A 22430-nucleotide genomic window follows, 5' to 3' on the forward strand; every position below is an offset into this window, starting at 1 on the left:
GCCTCGCGGCGCCAAAAGAAGATCGAGAGCGGAAGCTGCGCATGCGCGCAATAAGCGCCAGCAACAACCCACTCTCCCTTTACTCCCTTCTCTGTTAAACTTTCTGACAAGGCAGAGACGGAAGGGGTAGCTGAAGGTTTGAGGCTGATCCGGGAAGAAAGAGCCAGGAGAGCTCGTAGACCCTGGGGTGATGGGGGCTTCCTCCTCCGCACCTTTATCCTGAATGAATTGTGGGGATGACAAAGGAAGGGTGGGAGCTGTCCAGGAAAGGCGGACGGAAGGCCAGCGGCTCGACCCGTCAGTTCTGGATGATGTTTCCATCACTTGAAAAGACGTAACACCAGGCATTAAAGGGACAGGGACGCTACACTGCCAGAGAGGAGGCAAGGCAGCCCCAAGCCGGAAAACTTTTATTTGCTGTACACTAAAAGGTCATCTCATGCTTTCACACCAGTCCACCGCCTGTGCTCCTGTGACTGCTTAGGCTCAGCTCTGGCTCTGCTGCTGTCGCTGCTGATTGTTTTCCTCTTCTTCCCGGCCCTCGGGTGGGGTCAGGGGTGGCTCCTCCAGCCCTGAGGAGGATGCCAGGAGCTCCCCGGAGGACGCTGACAAGCGGAAGACCACCGGGATGCGGGCCAGAGTTGGGTTGGTCTCCTGCAGGCCCTGGATCCACTTGGCCAGCGTGGCCTGGTCGTGAGCACCCGCCATGCATATGGCGAAGACAGGGCCTTCCTCCACTGTCAGGAGAGACAGGCCCTCAGTTTGTGCAGTAGGGACTGGAGCAGCCCCCTCAAGCCCACACCCCTTCCAGGCCAAGGATGGGGGCTTTAAGCTCCCTTTTTCCTTTTGTGTGTTTCCAAGCCTTTGCACATGCTCTGCCTAGCCTGCCTGTCCCATGCTTCACCTAGGTGACACCTCCTGGCTCAAGTTTCCACCAGGAAATCCTCCTGACTCCCACCTGAGGCTGAGTTGTGTGCTCCTCCCCTGGAACCCCAAGAATGTAACTTGTCTGATCCACCGCTGGCCTGAGGGAAGGGACTGGGCCTGTCCTGGTCATACCCAGTAGCCAGCACAGAGGTGCTCCATAAACGTCTGAAGGAGGATGTTTGGGGGCTGACAGGTCTGGAGCCCCTGAGTGGTGAGTTTTGTGCTTTCGTGGGGGGCGGTGGTGGGGGGTGGTGGTGGTGGTGGCGGTGGCGGTGGCGGTGGCGGCGGCGGCGGCGCTGGCGGTGGCGGTGGTGCTGGTGCGTGTGTGTGTGTGTATGTGTGTGTGTGTGTATGTGTGTGTGTGTATGTGTGTGTGTGTGTGTGTGTGTGTGTGTATAGAGGGTCTGTGTGTGTAACTGGACTAGGTCTCGGCCCGGGCCCCATCCCTCAACTCCAGAGATGGCACCCCATCCCGTGCAGTGTTCAGAATCCTACCCATCCCAGTTTTTACCTTCATCGATGTTAAACTCGTAGTCATCCCAGCTGCTCCTCCCGTAGGCCAGGTCTAGCTGCATCGGGTAGTAGAGGTTCCACTCCTCTGGAATCTCCTCTACTTCCTAACCCGGGGGTGGGGGTGGGGGCCAGCGGAGGTGCAGGCAGAGGCCCAGGATGTCGCAGCCACCTGCCGCCTCTCCCCCGGCCCCTGCCCTCCCATACCCCCACCCCCCTCCCCACCTTTGAGCCAGCTCACTCTTACCACCCCCGACTCCCACTTTGGGCCCTCACCCTCTCCTCGGGGGGCAGCAAGTCAGCTCTGAGGATGTGGTAATAGACGCATTTGTCTCGAAGCCACAGAGAGAAGGGACCCTCAATGAAGATCGGGCGGGCTGGGTCGTGGTGGGCCAGGGCGGCCTGCTGATCAGGACTCTGGATTCCTGATGTGGAAACACACATTCCCGGGGCGTCCTGGCTGAGGGGCTATGCCCAGAGGCCCAGGGAGCCCACCCAGCAGGCCTGCTGAGAACCCGGCGCTCGCTCCCTCCCTCCCTCCCTCCGCAGGACCTTACCTATGATGTGGGGCTCCGTGGGATCCGTGGCATCTGTGGAGTCTTTGGACAAAGGCATCTGCAAGGAAAGTCGGAGTGGAAGCTTGCAGCCCCCACAGCCCCCATGGAGGAGCCCGGGAGAGAGAAATGGGGATTCCAGTGAATTCAGGACCCCTCTTGGGTCTGTCTACTGGGCCTCCAACAATCACTCAAGCCCACCGCTTTCTTGCTTCTATCTAATTGGGTAAGAGCCACTGACCCTGGATATACTCACATGGAGGGAACCCTGGAGCTGGCCCACCTGCGTTAAAATCCCGGCTCTGCCACTGTCTGCATGACCTTGGCTAAGTCACCATGTGCCTCAGTTTCCCCAGTTCAAAATGGGGGCAATAACAGCACTTAGTTGAGATGGTTCTAAAATGCCAAGAACGATGCCTGGCACATGCTAAGTGCTCAGTGCATGTGAAATTTAAAAAAGGAAAAGAATTTCATGCAAACAGAATATGCCAGGAAGGAGACACAAGAAGCAAGTCACAGCATTTGCCTCTGTGGAGGGCAAGGAGGGAAAGAACAGCCTTTTGTAGCTTTCTAATTTTACACTCTGAAATGTGATTTTAAAAACTAAATGAGGGACTTCCCTGGCGGTCCAGTGGTTAAGACTTCACCTTCCAGTGCAGGGGGTGTGGGTCGATACCTGCTTGGGGAGCTAAGATCCCACATGCCTTGCGGCCAAAGAATCAAAACATAAACAGAAGCAATATTGTAACAAATTTAATAAAGATTAAAAAAAATAATGTTACACATCAAAAAAAAAAAAGCCTTTTAAAACAAAAAACAAAAAACTAAATGAGGGAATTCCCTGGTGGTCCAGTGGTTAGGACTCGACACTTTCACTGCGGTGGCCCAGATTCAATCCCTGGTTGGGGAACCAAGATCCTGCAAGCCAAGCAGTGTGGCTAAAAAACAAAAACCAAAACTAAATGAAATTCATTTTTGAAAAAATGCACATACTCTGACCGAAATACCTGTGAGTGGACAACTGCTGGCACACATATCCTCCACCCTTTCAGGTTAAAAAGAATGGACTCCTTTGGGACTTCCCTGGTGGTCCAGTGGTTCAGACTTTGCCTTCCAATGCAGGGGGTGTGGGTTTGATCCCTGGTCAGGGAATTAAAATTCCACATGCCTTGCGGCCAAAAAACCAAAATATAAAACAGAAGCGATACTGTAAGAAATTCAATAAAGACTTTAAAAATGGTCCACATCAAAAAAAAAAAAAAAATCCAATACTTAATTAAAAAAATAAGGGGCTCCCAGCCATATTATTAAGTGAGAACAGCAAAAGGCAAGGTGCAGAATATGTGTATGTATAATGCACTGCCGTTTGAGAAACATCTTTAAAAGTGTAGGTTTTGCTCCTGGGCCCTTTTACTGGACAATATATTTATACCGATTTTTCTTTTTTTTTTTGCGGTAAGTGGGCCTCTCACTGCTGTGGCCTCTCCCGTTACTTTTAATATTAAAATAACATTTTTTCTAACATTGTATAGCTTTTTCTCTCACAGTCAAAATCTTGGCTCCTATTACAAGTAATACACATGCTTATTTGACTTATCCATCAACATATGATTATGATATTACAGCTGACCATAACGCTAGGGGATTAAGTTCAGGATTCTCAGAATGCAGGCCACTAAGGATGTCAGACAACAGTGACTCAGAATTTTTTTCTCTCACTGGTTATGCTGTCAATTGGATATTTAGCCACATATGTTTGTTTTCAACTTTGGTGGGTTCTTTCCCCTCTTTTTTGATTTTATATATATATATATATATATTTTTTTTTTTTTTTTGCTATACGCGGGCCTCTCACTGTTGTGGCCTTTCCCCTTGTGGAGCACAGGCTCCGGACGCGCAGGCTCAGCGGCCATGGCTCACGGGCCCAGCCGCTCCGTGGCACGTGGGATCTTCCCAGATGGGGGCACGAACCCGTGTCCCCTGCATTGGCAGGCGGACTCTCAACCACTGCGCCACCAGGGAAGCCCTATATATATTTTTGATAGACTAAACATTTCCATAGTTTAGAAGCCAACCCATATTAAATAGATGTCTCCCTCCCATTCCTTTTCTCTCTACCCCCATCTCCTCTGCCTGCCCAGAGATGACCATTTTTACCCATATCTGACTTATCTTTGCATTACTTATTTTTAAATTTTTTTTATTTTTTGGGCATGCCGCCTGGCTTGCGTTATCTTAGTTCCCCGACCAGGGATTGAACCCGGGCCCTTGTCAGTGACAGCTCTAAGTCCTAACCACTGGACCGCCAGGGAATTCCCTGCATTATTTATTCTTGTGAAAATAAACAAATAGCTATATGCCTTTTTATTTCTCCTCCCTTCTCACACTTTAGGTGGCTTACTACACCACTGTGCATGCCTCACCCTTTCACTTTTTTCACCAGTCTTTGAGGTGCCACAGTGGACATGGACAAGTCCCTCTTGATAGATACTTGGATTGTTCCCATTCTAAATCTAGGTGGTGTCAAGCAACAAGGTCCTACTGTATAGCACAGGGAACTATATTCAAGATCTTGTAATAAAGTATAATGGAAAAGAATCTGAAAAAATATATATGTAAACATATATATATATATATATATATATATATATAACTGAATCACTTTGCTGTACACCAGAAACTAACACAACATTGTAAATCAACTATACTTCAATAAAGTTTTTAAAAAAAACTAGGTGGTGTAGGTGATCATTTTACCATGTTTTCAACCCTTCTGTATGCACTTTTAATAATGAAACAGGGGAAAAAAGGGATATTTAAATACAAAGGATATATATGCAAAAAGAAAAGTATACATCTGCATGCAAATGCATAGATCTCTTGAGAAGAAGACATGGAAGTGGTCACCTCTGGGGAAGTAGCCTGGGGGCTAAAGGGTCAGGGTAGGAGAGGGGAACTCTTCACTGTGTGTTCTTGTGTACCATTTGGCTTTTTTTTTTTTTCCCTGCTGTGCCGTGTGGGCTTGCAGGATCTTAGTTCCCTGACCAGGGATGGAACCCGTGCAGTTCCCTGTTTGGCTTTTTAATGCATTACTTTTTTTGGGGCGGGGGGGTGTGGTGGCATGCCGCCCAGCTTGTGGAATCTTAGTTCCCTGACCAGGGATGGAACCCAGGCCCTCAGCATTGAAAGCGCAGAGTCCTAACCACTCGACCACCGGGGAATTCCTTTTAATGCATTACTTTAAAAAACGAAGAAATGAGTTAAAAACTGCACTTCCTCTGCAATATGTTCTCTCACTGGTACACCGCATCACCACTCTCCTAGCCCCTCTGTCCTCTTTGCCTTGCCCCCAATCCAACACCATCCACACGGCCGCCAGGGGGCGCTTTCAAAGGCGCAAATCCTTCCAGAAACTTGACTTGCACCCCAACCCTCCTCTTCTTAAAACCTCCCCGTGGCCCTCTCATTACTAACCCGGTGTCCTACATGCCTCTTCTCTCTCACCCCAACTCTCTGCTCCGGCCAAAGGAAGCCCTTTCAGCATCTCCAGCCACTCCCAGCCACCCTCGAGCCCTGGCCCATGCTGCTCCCTCTGCCTGGAATACTCTCCTCACCTCTTCTGTTCTGCCTGCGCCCAGCTCACCCTCACCTCCTCCAGGAAGCCCTCCCTGCTCCCTTTTGGGCTCCCACAGCCCCCAGGATATGGGGAATATTTCATTTAGTCATTCGACAAACAGCTGTGGAATGTCCACTTTGTGCCAGAACCTGTGCTGGGCCTTGGGAGACACAGGTGAAACTGAGTCACGGGGAACCAGGCTCAGCCAGGGTGGTCAGGAAAGAGGTCCTGACGAAAGGTCGGTGGAACTCAGACCTGAAGGAAGTGAAGTCCCGGAGGAAGGGTGTTCCTGGCAGAGGGAACAGCAAGCACAAAGGCCTCGGGGGGAGCTGCCACAGACTGCTCAAGGAACAGAAAGCCATGCCCAGAATACAGTGAATGTGGGGAGAGGGGCCGAGGTCAGAGGTCAAGCTGTGCCAAGGGCCCTGGAGTCTAGCGGAGGTTCTGCCAGCGAATCACGGCCTGTCTCACCACAATCACTTGGGCTTACTGAAGGGGGCCCTGCCCCAGAGGCGGCCGAGGATGTGGACGGGGTGGATACCTGATAGACGGTGACCCTGGCACTGAGGTCGGGCTCCATGTGCCGCAGGGCCAATCTGGCCAGGTCCACTGGGTCCTGGGGCAGGTCCCGGGGCACGGGGAAGGGGTTGATATTCTTGAAGCGGGTGAACCACAGCTTCATGCGCACAAACTTGAGCATGGGGTAGCTTTTGCGCCCAAATATCTGAGTGAGCAGGAACTCCGTCTCCTTGTTGGGCATCACCCCTGTGCCAGGCAGATGGAGGCTGAGCCTCAGGGAGGGGGCAGAAGAGGGAAGGGATGATGGGAGAGAGAGATGAGCAAGAGATGGGGGTGGGCGCGCAGAGGAGGAAGCCAGACAGAGAGACAGAGAGGAGACGAGTCAGAGCCAAGGAGCCATGGAGGGCCCCGAGACCCTGGAGAGGGAGGTGGCCCCCGCCCCCGCCTGAGCTGGCCTGCTGGCCTCACCGTGGTTCTCCATCTGCTCCAGGACAGCGATCCCGCACTCCTGCTGCCGTGGGTAGTGGAGGAAGATGCTGTGGAAGATGTTGCGAGGCCGGAAGACCTCCTTGGGGAAGATGTCGAGCAGCAGGTTGTAGATAGCCAGGTCCCGCTCGACGCCATACTCCCGCATCTTGCGCAGGGCCAGGTAGATGAAGTCGACGTGGCCCCGCTTGTGCACGTTGTACTGCGTAAAGTTCTGCACCGCCTGCACGAAGCTCGCCTTGTCCCGCACCCCATCTGGCGCCTGCCTAAACAGCTCCTCGTGGGGTGCCAGGGCCTTGACCAGCCCCCTCTGGGGTTCGGGTGGGCGTGGGACCAGCGGCGAGTCAGGCTGGTGGGCGGCTGTGCTGCAGTGGAGGCCCCGCGGGGCCTGGGGCGTCACCTGCGGATAGAGAACCACTGCTGGAATGTGGGTCTCCCAGTGCCCCTGGGGGACTGCCGCACTGGCTCTTTGCTGAGAAAGGTGCCAGCAGGCCTCCCTAAGGGCCTCTGAAGAAGTGTGCTGCGCGGGTTACAGACCCAAGATGAGGCACCATCACAAAGTGTGAGAGAGCAATGGTAACGCCCCGACGGAGGCAATGTTCACCACAATGACAAACACACACCCTCTGACGCAGCAATCCTGCATCTGGTATTTAAATCGGATAGCTCTAAAAGCACCTGCACCAAATGACTTTTGTTCGTCTGCTGCGTCAGTGGAAATGGCCCAAATGTGCATCGGCAAGGAAATAATTCAGCAAATGGCCAAGCACCTGGACAAGGAGCACCTACCGCTGTAACGCACACTGAGGAGGTCTTGTGTGACCTCGAGTGAGCTCCAGGGTATACCATTAAATGAAAAAAAAAAACAAGGTGTGAAACGGTGTGTACAGTAGCTTCCCATTTGTGTAAAAAAAAGAAAACAACAGCTTATATATAGTTGGTCCTCATTATTTGCGAATTCCATGTTTGCAAATTTGCCTACTTGCTAAAATTCATTTATACTCCCAAAGCCAATACTCTTGGCACTTTCTGGCCATTTGCAGACACGTGCAGGGGGGTGGAAAGTTGAGTTGCCCAGCGCCTATATTCCCAGCTGAGATGGAACAAGGCAATGCTTGGCCTTCTTGTATCAGCCCCCATGCTGTCAACAAGTGTCCTTTTATTTTATATTATATTATTTTGTTTTATTTTTTTGTCTGTGCTGCATGTCTTGCAGGAACTAGTTCCCCAACGAGGGATCGAACTTGGGTTCCCAGCAGTGAAAGCACTGACCGCCAGGGAATTCCCAATGAGTGTCCTTTTAGAGGTTTATTTATTATTTTTTTTTAATTTTTTATTTATTTATTTTTGGCTGTGTTGGGTCTTCGTTGCTGTGCGCGGGCTTTCTCTAGTTGTGGTGAGCGGGTGCTACTCTTCGTTGAGGTGTGCGGGCTTCTCATTGTGGTGGCTTCTCTTGTTGCAGAGCACAGGCGCTAGGCATGTGGGCTTCAGTAGTTGTGGCTCACAGGCTCTAGAATGCAGGCTCAGTAGTTGTGGCGCACGGGCTTAGTTGCTCCGCAGCACGTGGGATCTTCCCAGACCAGGGCTTGAACCCGTGTCCTCTGCATTGGCAGGTGGATTCTCAACCACTGCGCCACCAGGAAAGTCCCTAGAGGTTTATTTAGTGTATGTTTTCTGCATCTTTTTTGTTGATTTGTGGTTGAAAAGGACCCCTAAGCCTGCCTAGTGTTCCTACGTGCAAGAAGGCCCTGCTGTTCCTTAGAGAAGATACATGTGGTAGGTAAGCTCAGGCATGAGTTATAGTGCTGTTGGCCGTGGGTTCAATGTTAATGAATCAAAAACCTAGATTAAATAGGATGTCTTTAAACAGAAACACACATACAACAACGTTATGATTGATTGGTTGATGAAAATGTTATGACCTGAGGCTCATAGGAACCTTATCCCGTATCTCCCCTGGCAGCAATGGTTTGGTATTCGCTAATTCAGCGTATGCAGTGACTTTCTAGAATGTTACTGTGAATAATGAGAATCGACTGCATGGATACATATTTTTTGCTTTTGTGAAAAACATCTCTGGAAGGAAATACAATACGCAGGCAACATCTTGCCTTTAGAGAAGGGAGCTAAGCGGTGGCCAGGCAAGAGAGAGAGAGACCCTTGTCACGGTACAGCCTCAGAACTCTTTGAATTTTGAACTATATTGTCTGCTGTAATTACCTATTTAAAAGATAGATTTCAAAAACTGAGTTGAGGGCATTCCCTTGTAATTCAGTGGTTAGGACTCCATGCTTTCAATGCTGAGGGCCTGGGTTCAATCCCAGGTCAGGGAACTAAGATCCCACAAGCCACGTGGCATGGCCAAAAAAAACCAAAAAAAAAATTGAGTTGAAAAAAGAAAATGCAGATTCTGGAGTCAGCAGGAGCCTCAGCGTGACTGTCCTCCACCTGGTGATACCCACAACCCACTCTACTGCTCAGGCCTCTCTCCCCATCTATTATGATGGTACCTCCCTTGGGTCAAGGGGATCTTGTTCCCCAGAGTGGGGAGTGTATGCTGCTGGGAGCAGGTCAGATCCCTCTAGAACAGAAGTTGGCAAACTACAGTCTGTGGGGCAAATCCAGTCAGCTGCCTGCTTTTGTCAATAAAGTTTTATTGGAACACAGCCATATGCCTTCATTACGTCTGGTCTGGGGCTGCTTTGTGCTGCAGTGGCAGAGTTGAGTCGTTGTGACAGAGACCACATGGCCTACAAAGCCAAAAGCATTTACTGTCTTACCCTTTACGAAAAAGTTTGCCAACCCCTGCTCTAGATGGTACCCTAATAGATTTGCTTTCATTTAAATTGTATGTTTAAATTAGAATGGTTATACATGAGGCATCTTTTCAAATATATGGCTAATAAGAGCTAACATTTACAGAATTTTTTTTTTTTTTTGGCCGGGCTGTGTGGCTTGAGAGATCTCAGTTCCCCGACCAGGGATCGAACCTGGGCCCCCTGCAGTGGGAGCACAGAGTCCTAACCACTGGACCACCAGGGAAGTGTCTTATGGAATATTCTTATGTTCCAGGCATTGTTGAGCACTTTCTGAGAGTGAGGATCATTTATTCTTCTCAACCGTCCATTGAAGGAGTGCCTCTTCGTGTACCCATTTTACAGATGAGGAAACTGAGGCCCTGGGAGATGAAACAAGATGCCTGGTGCCACACAGCAGCAAAGCAGCACAGCTGAGATTGAAGCCCTCTGTTCTGCTGCACCCAATAGCCATCCCAATATCCTGCTTAGGTAAGGAGATGGTTTTTTTAAAAAAGGCATTCATTTAAAGTGGTGCAGTGGTTAAGAATCCGCCTGCCAGGGCTTCCCTGGTGGCGCAGTGGTTGAGAATCTGCCTGCTAATGCAGGGGACACGGGTTCAAGCCCAGGTCTGGGAAGATCCCACATGCCGCGGATCAACTAGGCCTGTGAGCCACAACTACTGAGCCTGCCCGTCTGGAGCCTGTGCTCCGCAAAAAGAGAGGCCGCGATAGTGAGAGGCCCGCACACCGCGATGAAGAGTGGCCCCCGCTTGCCACAACTAGAGAAAGCCCTTGCATAGAAAGGAAGACCCAACACAGCCAAAAATAAAAACAAATAAATTTAAAAATAAATAAATAAATACTCCTGTTCTCTATTTAAAAAAAGAATCTGCCTGCCAATGCAGGGGACACAGGTTCAAGCCCTGGTCCGGGATGATCCCACATACCACAGAGCAACTAAGCCCGTGTGCCGCACCTAGAGCCAGTGCTCCACAACAAAGAGAAGCCACCGCAATGAGAAGCTTGCGCACCACAATGAAGAGTAGCCCCCACTTGCTGCAACTAGAGAAAGCCTGTGCACAGCAACGAAGACCCAACGCAGCCAAAAATAAATAAATAAATTTATATTTTAAAAAAATAAATAAAGTGAAAGTGTAGGAAACTAATACTACAGGTGGTATGTGCATAGGGCAGAAAGCAGAAAAGAAGCTCTAGAATGCTCCGAAGAAGGGGAGACACCACAAATGAGATAATGCAAATGAAATGCATAGCACAGGGCCTGGCCCAGAGGAAGTGCTCAATAAGGGAGCTATTAATATTGTCACCATCATCACCATTCTTGTTATAATTTATGGCCGTTGATCAGCCTGGTCACTTAGGGTAAGGGAACGAAATTCAATTCACATCTTTACAAGTGAATACAGGAGTCACCCAGAGTCACCACCCAAATCTACTTAGCTCAGACCTTCTTGATTTCAAATTCAAGCCCCTCACTCATGGGCGCACCAACACTTCTTAAAATGAGAAGAGACATTCAACTGGCCCTCAGAGCAGACAGGCCAGCCCAGACACCCCCACCCCCACCCCCAACCCCCCCGAGCTGGCTTCACTGGGAGGGCTTGTGAGCAAATCCCAGGCCTGCCTGCCTCTCTCCACCCCATGACTGGCAGTTACCTGAGAGAAGGGGGCTCCGGTGAGGGCAGTGCTGCAGATACCTCCCCAGCCCCGAGAGAGGCCCCGGGCCAGCAGGATGGCTTGGGCCCAGCTCATGCCTTTGCCTGTCGGACAACCACCTAGAAAGAGAGAAGAAAGAGCATCAGCTTGGTACCCCACCCGCTAAAGGCAATGAGACCCCTCTCTTGGGCAGAGGTCACGTCCCAGACTGCATGCACAAGGTGGAGCAGAAGTGACTGTTACAATCAAAGGTCCCTGTTCTTCTGGGCCAAACCCTTCACTATCTTGAGGAATTTGCTCCTGCATTCGTCCCCCTCCCTACCAGATCATTGTTTTGTTTAACAGCTGTATTTGTGTACCATACAGTTGAACCTAAGTATAAAATCCAATGTGTTTTCAGTAGTTGACCCTTGAACAACACTGCTTTGAACTGCATGGGTCCACTTACACGCTGATTTTTTTCCAGTAAATACGTACTACAGTACTACACGACCTGTGGTTGGTTGAATCTTAGGATGTGGAACCGTGGATATGAAGGGCGGACTATAAAGTTATATTTGGATTTTTAACTGTGAGGAGGGTCGGCACCCCTAACCCCTACATTGTTCAAGGGTCAACTGTATATTCACAGAATTGTGCAACCATCACTAAATCTAATTTTAGAACACTTTTGTCACCCCCCCCCAAAAAAACCCACCTATACCCATTAGCAGTCCCTCTATTTCCCCTCACCCTCAACCCTAGGCAACCCCTAATCTAGTGTCTATAAATTTGCCTACTCTGGGAATTTCATATAAATGGAATCATATAATATGGGCTCTTTTGTGACGGCCTTCTTTCACTTAACATGTTTTCAAGGTTTATCCACGTTGTAATATGTATCAGACTTCATTCCTTTTAATTGCCAAAATTTTTTCATTGTATGGATTTAACCATATTTTATTTACCCATTCCATTGATGAACACTTGCAGTTCTTCCCACTTTTTGACTATATGACTATTGCTGCTATGAACACTTGTGTAGCTTTTGTATGAACATATGTTTACACTTCCCTTGGGTATATACTTAGAAATCAAATTGCTGGGACATATAGTAACTCTTTGTCTAATCATCTGAGAAACTGCCAAAGTGTTTTCCAAAGTGGCTGCACCACTTTACATCCCCACCAGCAATGTATAAGAGTTCCAATTTCTCTGCATTCTTGCCAATACTTGCTGTTGTCTTTCTTTTTGATTACAGACATCCTAATGGGTGTGAAGTGGTATCTCACTGTGGTTCCGATTTGCATTTCCCTAAAAGTTAATGATGATGAGCATCTTTTCATGGGTTTATTGGCCATTGTGTATCTTCTTCAGAGAAATGTCTATTTAGATCCTTTGTCCATTTAAAAATTAGGTTATTTATCTTTTTATTATTGAGTTGTTTATATATTCTGGATACTAGAAGCTTATGATTTACAAATACTTTCTCCCATTCTTTGAATTGTCTTTCACTTTCCTGATGTTATTGTTTGCAGCACAAATGTTTAATTCCAATGAAATCCAATTTCTGTTTTACTTTTGTAGCTTTGCTTTTGATTTTTTTTTTTTTATGTTTTATCTAAAAAACCATTGCCTGGCCCAAGGTCATGAAGATTTACTCCTATGTTTTCTTCTAGAAGTTTTGTTTGTTTGTTTTGGCCACACCTTGTGGCTTGTGGGGATCTTAGTTGCCCCACCAGGGATGGAATCCATGCCCCCTGCAGTGGAAGCTCAGAGTCCTAACCACTGGACCACCAGGGAATTCCCCTCTGATCCATTTTGAATTAATCTTTGTGAATGGTGTGAGGAAGGGGTTCATTTCATGTAGATATCCAGTTGTCCTAGTACTATTTGTTGAAGAGACTATTTTTTCTCATTGTCACTCTTGTTGAAAATCAATTGACCATAAATGTAAGGGTTTACTTTTGGGCTCTCAATTTAATTCTGTTGATCTATATGTTGAGCCTTATGCCAATACCACACTGTTGTGATTACTGTAGCTTGTAGGTTCTGAAATTGGGAAGTGTTAAGTCCTCCTATTTTGTTCTTCTTTTACAATATTATATGGCTATTCTGGATCCCTCACTATTACATATAAATTTTAGAATCAGCTGTCAAGTTCTGGAAAAAATCCAGCTGGGATTCTGGTAGGGATTGTGTTGAATCTGTAGAACAGTTTGGGAAATACTGGTATCTTAATAATATTATCTTCTGATCCATGAACATGGGATACCCCTCCATTAATTTAGATCTTCTTTAATTTCTCTCAACGATGTTTTACAGTTTTCCATGTAGAAGTCCTTTACTTCTTTTGTTAAATTTATTTGTATCTTATTCTTTATGAAGCTACTGTATAATTTCATTTTCACATTGTTCATTGCTAGTGTACAGAAACGCAATTTATTTTTATGTGTTGATCTTGTATCTTGCAACCCTGCTGAACTTGCATTAGTCCTAATAGTTTTTTTTTTTTTTAAATTGGATTCCCTGAGATTTTCTACATACAAGATCATGTCATCTGCAAACATAGATAGTTTTACCTCTTCCTGTCTAATCTGGATGCCTTTTCTTTTTTTTGCCCAAGTGTCCTTGCTGGACCTCCAGTACAGTGTTGAATAGAAGTGGCCAGGGTGCACATCCTTGTCTTGTTCCTGATCTTAGCGGGGAAAGCATCCAGTCTTTCATCATTAAATACGATGTCAGCTGTGGGTTTTTCACAGATGACCTATCAGGTTGAGGAAATTCCTTTCCATTGCTAGATGCTGAGTATTTTTATAAGAAAGGGCATCAGATTTTGTCAAATGCTTTTTTTTTGGCTTCTAGCAAACTAATCATGTGTTTTTTTGTCCTTTAGTCTATTAATATGGTGTATTACATTAACTGATTTTCAAATGTTAAACTCATATTGCATTCCTCGGGCAAATTCCGCTGGGTCATGGTGTATAATTCTTTTTATATGTTGCTAAAATTGGTTTGCTAACATTTTGTTGAGGATTTTTGTATCCATGTTCATAAGAGATATTGGTATGTAGTTTTCGTTTCTTGTCGTGTCTGTTTGGTTTAGTTTCAGGGTAATGCTGGCCTCATAAAATGAGTTGGGAAGTATTTGGATCACTTTTATCACCGTTTAAACTTTCTCTAGCATCTTCTTCCGCCTCTGCTCCACATCTCTGCTCCATTTATAGCACAGCTTCTCCCAAGAGATGTCTGCACGCTGTGTTCCCTCCTCACTCTCTCCAACTTGGCTGCTGCCCCAACCACTCCACTGACACCACTCCTGTAAAGACCCCTTGTGTCTTCTACACTTAACAAAGCCAGTGGTTATTTCTTTGGCTCATTTTGCTCAATTTCTCAGAAGGATTTGGCATAGGTGAGGTCCTCCTCCCACCTTGACACTCTTGATTTTCTTCCTAGTACCCAGGTCTATTTCTCAACCATTCAGTAAGACCTGCTTCCTTCTCTAAAGTTTGCAATGTTTACAAACTTGAATTTGCAGACGAATCACCAAAGATCTTGTTAAAATGCAGATTCTGATTCAGTGGGTCTAGGGTGGAGCCAAAGACCATACCTCTAACAAACTTTCAAGTGATGCTGATGCTGCTAGTCTGGAGACCACATTTTGAGTAATAAGGCTGCAAAGAGTCCCACGTTCTGAATTTATCTGTCTGCTACTCTAAGGCATCATTCAGCTTCCAAGAGAGGTTCCTCTCCTCTCTGTATTCCTCTAGGCAGCTCTAATGGTTCTTAAACTTTGTTCATATTAGAATTATCTAGGGAGCTTTAAAAATCCCCTTGTCCAGGCCATACCCCAGATATACGGAATCCAAATATCTAGAGGCATGGCCCAGGTATCAGCATTTTAAAGCACTCCAATGACTGTAACATGCAGCTGAGATTAAGACTTTAATCTAAACCTTTGCTATTCAAAGTGTGTCCCAGGGACCAGCTGCATTGGTTATTATCATCTGGGAGCTTATTAGAAATGCAAAATCTCAGCCCTAACCCAGACCTGCTGAATCAGAATGTGCATTTTAACAAAAGTCCAGGTTTCTCCTCTGTGTGTTAAAGTCTGAGAAATGATGATCTATGCCATGAGCTCCAGCCTCCATACCTAACTGCCACTTTGGTGTATTCCCCAGCCATCTCAAACTTATGTTGCTCCAAATTATATCCCTGCTGAAACTTGTTCTTCCTCATCCTAGCCAACGACATCACCATTCCCAGTCATTCAGACCACAAACCTGGGAATTCTGAGTCCACTGTGTCCCTCACTCCCCCATCCAATCCATCAGCTACTCCTGTTGACTGCTTCCAAATCCACCTCAGATGCATCTATTTCTCTCCATCTGCAGGCCACCACTCCAGTCCATGACCTCTTTCCACCTACCCAGCCTCACACTTCTTTCCTTACCTGCCTCCACTCAGTTCTCCCCCCAGTGGTCAGAGGGAGCTTTTTAAATGTAAAGTTAATTCAGTGTTCTCTGCCTAAAATCACTAATGTTATATCACACAAGATAAAATCAGGCAGGGTCCGCCCCTCTAAACTCAACTCTTAGTACTGGCAGCTCCAGCTACACCGTTTCTTAAACAAGCTGACTTTATTCTAGCCTCAGAGCCTTTGAACTTGCTTCTCTTTCTGTAAATTTCTCGCACCCCCCACCCCCCGGCCACCACACCCGCTCCCATCAGTCCAGAGCTGTCTCTGGTCATTCAGGTCTATAGTCAAATAAGAAGCCTTCCCTGACCAACGCCCCACTCCCAATCTAAAGTCCCATCACCCTGATGAATGTATTTTTAGCAATTATTAGCATCTGAAATCACATGTTTCATTTACTTCTGATTTGTTCAATGTCTGGCTTCCCGGGGAGCTCGGGGATTTTTGTGTGCCTTATTGCTGCGTCTCCAGGACCTGGGACAGTGCCTGGTATATGGTGGGTACCCAGCAAATATCAGTTAATGGGAAGAGCTAAATTTCTACAAAACTTCTAAAAATCTTAATCCCTAGGCAGAGTGTACCTACAGCAGCTGAGGCTGGCTGCCAGGATTTTGAGTCCCTTCGGAGAAAGGGACAGATGCGGGGTCCAATTCCAGCCTAGCTGATGACTTGCGGCGTGACCTTGGGAGAAGGCTTTAACCTCTCTGAGCCTCAGCAGTCTCATCTGCAAAATTAGAGATTAGGGATGTGGGGAGGCGGGTACAGAGAGGGCGGCTTTTTCCGGCACATCCCCGCCCCGTACCCGGCAAGGTCACGGTGCCCTGGCCCTGCAGCCGCGGCCCTCCGGGGCCGCCCTTCCGCACTGCCAGCACAGAACTGGCCGCCCCAGGGCCCAGATATTCGCGCTTGCCTCCCCATGCGCGACCTACCTACTCACGCGGCCGGCCGCGGAATCCCTGCCGGTTCTACCTTACCGCTGGGCGCCGCCATGTTGCACCATCCGGGTCACGGGCCGCCAAGGCGACAGCAAATCAAGGACACCGGTTTCGAGAGGTCCCTCCCCCAAGAGAGGAGCACCAATAGGAAGGTGGAAAGGCCTTGGTCCCGCCTCGTAATGTGCCAGGCCCCGCCCTCAATGAGGCAAGCGGCGCCTCCTACCTAGGAATTAAGGAGTTTTGGTTCGGGAAGGAGTGACTGCCCCATTTCCGGGCTGGGAGGCTGGACTTGGGGTGGGGGTGGGGCCTGTGAATCTTACTGGCAGCCCCAGTTTTCCCACCTGAAATGTGGGAATGAAATATTAAAGGTGGAAGTGATGTGGATTCCTTCATTTGTTCAACAAACATTTGAGCCAGGCGCTGAGGATTGGACACTAACATTAGGGAAGGTGGCAGGCTCTGTTAATCTAGCTTCATGGGTCTGGGCTAGTGCTTAACCCATCTGTGCATTGATTGTCTCAACCCTGAAATGGGCCAATTATAATAACCTCATGGGTTTTTTTGTTTTTTGTTTTTGAGATTTAATTGAGTTTATGCAGAACAGCCATATAAGTATATGCTGGAGATTTTTTGTTTGTTTGTTTTTGTTTGTTTGTTTTGTGGTACGCGGGCCTCTCACTGCTGTAGCCTCTCCCGTTGCGGAGCACAGGCTCCGGACGCGCAGGCTCAGCGGCCATGGCTCACGGGCCCAGCTGCTCCGCGGCATGTGGGATCCTCCCGGAACGGGGCACGAACCCATGTCTCCTGCATCGGCAGGCGGACTCTCAACCACTGCGCCACCAGGGAAGCCCTGTTTGTTTTTTGTTTTGGCCTCACCACACGGCTTGTGCTATCTTAGTTCCACACGCCCCCTCCCCGCCCCTCCCCCCCTCCCCCCACAACCCGGGATGGAACCTGTGCACCCTGCAGTGGAAGTGAGGAATCCTAACCACTGGACCACCAGGGAATTCCCTATGCTATTGTTATTATGGGGGACTCACCCTAACACCTCCCTCCACCTCCCTCACTGGAAGGGCATGGAGGCTGGTTTGACACCTTGGGCCACCCTCATGGAGAGCTGAGGGTCCTGTAGTGTTGTGTACATATTCATGATTTTGTGTGTGTGTGTGTGTGTGTGTGTGTGTGTGTGACTGTGGTGTTGGGGTGATAGAGTGTGGAGGTTTTCATGTGTCTTTGTAGTGTCTCAGAACTCAAGCAATGGTGTGTAGGTTTGTGTATGGCAGTGTGAGCGTAGGTCAGGTGTGGCCCCCACGTGTGTGTCAGTGTGAGCCAGGCCAGTTGGGACATTGGTGTGTGGGTGTCTTTGTGTGTTCACGTGCCATTAGCTGCATGTGCATCTGTGATTGTACCAGCTTCTGGGCGTTTGTGTGTGTGTAAGGCTGTGGAATTTGTCGCACAATTCTGAGGGCTGGGAGTAGGTGTGTCAACATTTCTTTGATGTTCCATGCAATAATGCAAGTGTGATTGCATGTCTGAACACCAGTGGATTGATGACTGTGTTTGTGACACCTCATGTGTTCCCAACCTGTGGATAAATGATTGTGTCCCACTGTGAAAACGCATGTGACTGGTACACCCCGTATCGGTCTGTGTGTGATTGTGTCTACCAGTGTGTGTCTGTGACCGTATGAATCTCTGATTTCATGTGTGCATGGCTGTGCTCATGGCACCCTGTGTGTCTCTGACTGTGTGTGACTCTGTGTCCCAGCAATGGTATAAAGGTCTGACCATGCCAGTTCGGGGGATGGTCTCTGACGTTGTGGGACTCCATTGTGTAGTTGTCTCCAACCATTGGTATGTGTTTGTAACACTGTGTGTCTCTGACTTGTATGGGTGTGACTTGTATAGGTGCCCCCCACCATCGATGTGTGACAATATATGACACTGTGTGTCTATGACCCTGCCTCAATATTGGTCGATTATGACTGTGTTGATCTGTCTGTGTGTGTTACAATAGTGTGTCCCTATGCCTCTGTGTATGACTTTCCACCCAACCATAGTGGGGGCTGTCGCTGTATCTGTAGCTCCCCGAGTGTATCTGTGTGTGGCTGTGTGTCTGATTCCCAGGGTCTACTCACGCTGGTTGTACCCAGGAGTGTGTGTGAGAGACGCAGCGTCTGGGTCCCCAGATTTTACTTCTCCCCTGTGTGCGGCAGACCTGTGATCCCCGGATAATTCCCTTGCCTCAGGGTATGGCAACACTGGAGGTGGTGCAGCTGGCACCTGCCCCGTTGGCTGTAGGAGCTGGGCCTCCGGGCAGAGGAGGTGCCCGAGGCGTGGACGTGGCCACAGCCACAGCTCAATAACCACCCCTACCCGTCTCTATGGCGGCCCTCCCCCTCCACCCACCGTGGTTCAGCCTCCTGGCTTCGTCTTGCACCAAAGGAGCTCCTAGGCACTCAGCCAGCGCTCGTTCAGCAGCCTCCCGCCAGCCTGGGAGCAAGTTTGGACTCACGCAAACTCCTCCAGTGGGACTCCAGGTGGTGCGGGGGCGGGGCCCCGCGGAAGAGAGGGGCGGGGCCTAATTTGCCTTGCCCCCTCCCCAGGTGTGTAGCCATCCTCCTCTCCCTGGCCATCAGTACCCTTTGCTGGTACAACCTGCTCTCTGTGGAGACAATCAACATGAACCTCACTCTGTAAGGGTCAGCTGGGCCCAAGTGGACATTCTCCACTTCACCCCTATTCTATGCTCCTGTAGGGGTGGGGAGTCGGCAGCATGGGGAAAGGGGGTGGACACTGCTGAGGATGTCCAGAGGAGGGAGATATTCCTCCAGGAAGGTTCTCTGAGTGAGGCTGGCCCAGCTAAGGAGCCTCATGGGCCAGCCCACTGTCTGTCTCTACCTCAGCCCAGGCAGAGCCCAGACCTGGGCCTTGACCCCTCCATACCAGACCCCCAGCTGCCCTGTCCAGAGATGTCCAGGGTGGGGGTCCAGTGGTGTCCCCATTCCTCCCATCTCATGGACTGTGGCTGATGACTCTGTTGACCTGCCCTGTGGTAGATGGGATCCAGCTGCGTGCGACTGGGGGTCACATTCCCTCAATCCCCTGTCCACTTCTGAACCCTGCTCCCTTCAGAACTGGTGGTGATTCTCCACAACAGGGATCAGTTGTTCCTGTGTTACCATGCAGATTCTCTCTTCGGCTTCTCCTGCTTCTATAAAGACCCTTGGAGACACCACCTCTCCCACTACCCTGCTCGCATGCTTTGAACATCTCCTGTGGGCTTGGTTACCATAAGTTCCAAGAGGACAGGGAGATTTTGGTTGTTTGTTTGGTGTGGTGTCCCCAGCATTAGAGACGGAGCCTGGAACATGGGAAGTGCTTAATAGATGTTAGCTACAAAAATGAGTCAACGAATGCGTGAATGCTCCTGAAACTCACCCGAACCTTTAAAGCCTGCAAACGGTCCCTTGTGACAGCCCCATGTGACTGCCTTCGGCATGCCTGACTAATTACCCTGCCACTGCCTTTGCCCCTCTTTCTCCAGCCCCGGGACAGGCTACATTACCTTGTAGAATTCTACGCCCATCTGTGTCTGTCACAGCCTTTTGTCAATTTTGGGCACTTGGGTCTGGGGGGCATGTGAGGGCCTTCCTGCTGCTCTCTTTTTTTTTTTTTTTTTTTTTTGCGGTATGCAGGCCTCTCACGTTGCGGAGCACAGGCTCTGGACGCGCAGGCTCAGCGGCCGTGGCTCACAGGCCCAGCCGCTCCGCGGCATGTGGGATCTTCCCGGACCGGGGCACGAACCTGTGTCCCCTGCATCGCAAGCAGACTCTCAACCACTGTGCCACCAGGGAAGCCCCCTGCTGCTCTCTTGTATTCACCTTCCTCTCCTTCACTCCTGATCGCCCCCCTCCTGTCCACAGTTGGTTCCTGAGTATGGTGAGCTGCCCCCAAAGCTCACCAGTGGCCTTGCTGGTGTGGCCATGGCTGGAGTCTATATAGCTGGCACCTCTGTGATACGGTTCTAAAATTCGAGGGCTGATGACCTTGTCTATTGCTGGTCCTGGACATCCTTAACATTCTACATATATACCGCATCCTGTCTGGGGCCTGAGGCTGGGGAGCCATCTCAGAGTATGCCAGAGCAGAGTGTGGGAAGGGATTGAAGCAATCTGGAAGAGCTTCCCTCAATCCTGCTGCAGCCTCAGACCCAGGGCCAAAATAAGGGAAGCTGTGCATAGGATTCTGAGGCTGTGCCCACCCCATCACGAGAAGACTCAGAGTCACTCAACAAGCACCTATTGAGGGAATTCCCTGGCGGTCCAGTGGTTAGGACTCCACGCTTTCACTGCCAAGGGCCCAGGCTCAATCCTTGGTCAGGGAACTTAGATTCCGCAAGCTGGGTGGTGCAGAAAAAAACAAAACAAAACAAGCAAAAAAACAAAAAACCACACACACACACAAAACACAAGCATTTATTGAGAGCCTCCTTTGTAGCAGGCACCGTTTTAAGTGTTGAGGAAAAGCAGTAAGCAAAAACAAAAAAAAAGATTCCTGACCTGGGGGAGCTGGCATGCTCGTGGAGGAGACGGAAAAAAGACCCATGTTCTTTTCTTTTCTTTTAAAAAAAATATTTATTTGTTTGTTTTTATTTTTGACTGTGTTGGGTCTTCGTTACTGCACGTGGGCTTTTGGCGAGTGGCGGCTACTCTTCGTTGCAGTGCTCAGGCTTCTCATTGTGGTGTCTTCTCTTGTTGCAGAGCACGGGCTCTAGGCGCGTGGGCTTCAGTAGTTGTGGCACATAGTCGCGGGCTCTAGAGCGCAGGCTCAGTAGTTGTGGCTGATGGGCTTTAGAGTGTAGGTTCAGTAGTTGTGCGTGGCACACGGGCTTCGTTGCTCTGCGGCGTGTGGGATCTTCCTGGACCAGGGCTTGAACCCTTGTCCCCTGAATTGGCAGGCGGATTGTTAACCACTGCGCCACAAGGGAAGTCCGAAAGACCCATGTTCTATAGAAATATTTTCATAGCTATATGCAGCTTGAAAAAATATTAAGTGCAACTTCAGAGCTGTTTAGGATATGATTTTGTCTATCAGCTTGTGAATCTTCAGTGATTTTGAACATAGAATATGTAACCTTTTGTAATTAACAGCAATTTTTAGTCCCTGTTTCACTTGTGTGTAGAGCTTGATTCTTGGTGTTCTGTGTATTAATTTAGGTATTTAGATTTATGCCTTCTGTCATTCTGCCATCTCAAACAAAGCATCAGAATACTTTCATTAATTCAACAAATTAATTACTTAAAACAAATACGTGTTATAAGCTAGATCCAGAGGGAAATATGAAATTAATTTGAAAAAGGAAAAGAAATTTAAGTTCTCCAAGTACTTAGAATCTGTTTCCAAGAAAGGGTATATTTTCATGAAGTAAAATGCTACATATAATTAACAAAAGGGCTGATATTAATAAACAGATTAAGAATTGTTCAAAAAGAAATATTTTATAGCTTGAGCTGTGCATGGTGATGACATGGGTGTATAGGTATATAAAAATTCACTGAGCTCTCGATTAAGATGTGTGCATTTTACTTTAAGTCATATCTCAATTAAAAATATTTTTAAAGTGATAATTGATTCATTGAGCTATAATTTGTACACTTTTCTATATGTATGATATACTTGTAAAGTCTATGTAAATACTTCACAACCATTAGGTGGCCATTATCAAAAAAATAGAATCTAACAAGTGAAGAAAGTGAAACTCTTGTACACTCCTGGTGGGAATGTAAGCTGGTTCAGCCACCATGGAAAACAGTATGGCAGTGCCTTAAAAAAATTAAAAATGGAATTACCATATGATTCAGTAGTTCCACTTCTGGGTATATACCCCAAAGGACTGAAAGCAGGGACTTGAACAGAGAGTCACACACCCATGTTCATAGCAGCATGATTCTCA

At 48.3% G+C, this 22430-nt stretch overlaps 1 protein-coding gene and 1 non-coding gene across 5 annotated transcripts; both read right to left on the minus strand.

Moving 5' to 3' along the window:
* Window positions 1–393: 393 nt before the first annotated feature.
* Window positions 394–16564, minus strand: ECSIT (ECSIT signaling integrator). 4 transcript variants are annotated; one of them, XM_032627613.1, is made up of 9 exons: window positions 16469–16546; window positions 16125–16263; window positions 11084–11202; window positions 6595–7012; window positions 6149–6372; window positions 1995–2052; window positions 1714–1862; window positions 1439–1544; window positions 394–737 (listed from the first exon to the last, which is right to left on the minus strand). In XM_032627613.1, the coding sequence occupies exons 2-9, from the start codon at window positions 16261–16263 to the stop codon at window positions 487–489; spliced, it is 1464 nt and encodes a 487-aa protein (XP_032483504.1). In that variant the 5' UTR covers window positions 16469–16546; the 3' UTR covers window positions 394–486. The 4 variants fall into 4 exon arrangements, with proteins under 4 accessions (XP_032483504.1, XP_032483506.1, XP_032483508.1 ...); XM_032627615.1 differs by having other exon boundaries at window positions 1439–1496; window positions 16469–16544; XM_032627617.1 differs by lacking the exon at window positions 16125–16263 and having other exon boundaries at window positions 1439–1496; window positions 16469–16564.
* On the minus strand, window positions 9582–9654 carry TRNAG-CCC. The gene has a single exon. It is a non-coding gene; the product is annotated as a tRNA-Gly (tRNA).
* Window positions 16565–22430: the final 5866 nt, after the last annotated feature.

This window comes from Phocoena sinus, chromosome 3 (genome assembly GCF_008692025.1).
Source record: "Phocoena sinus isolate mPhoSin1 chromosome 3, mPhoSin1.pri, whole genome shotgun sequence".
Taxonomy (NCBI): domain Eukaryota; kingdom Metazoa; phylum Chordata; class Mammalia; order Artiodactyla; family Phocoenidae; genus Phocoena; species Phocoena sinus.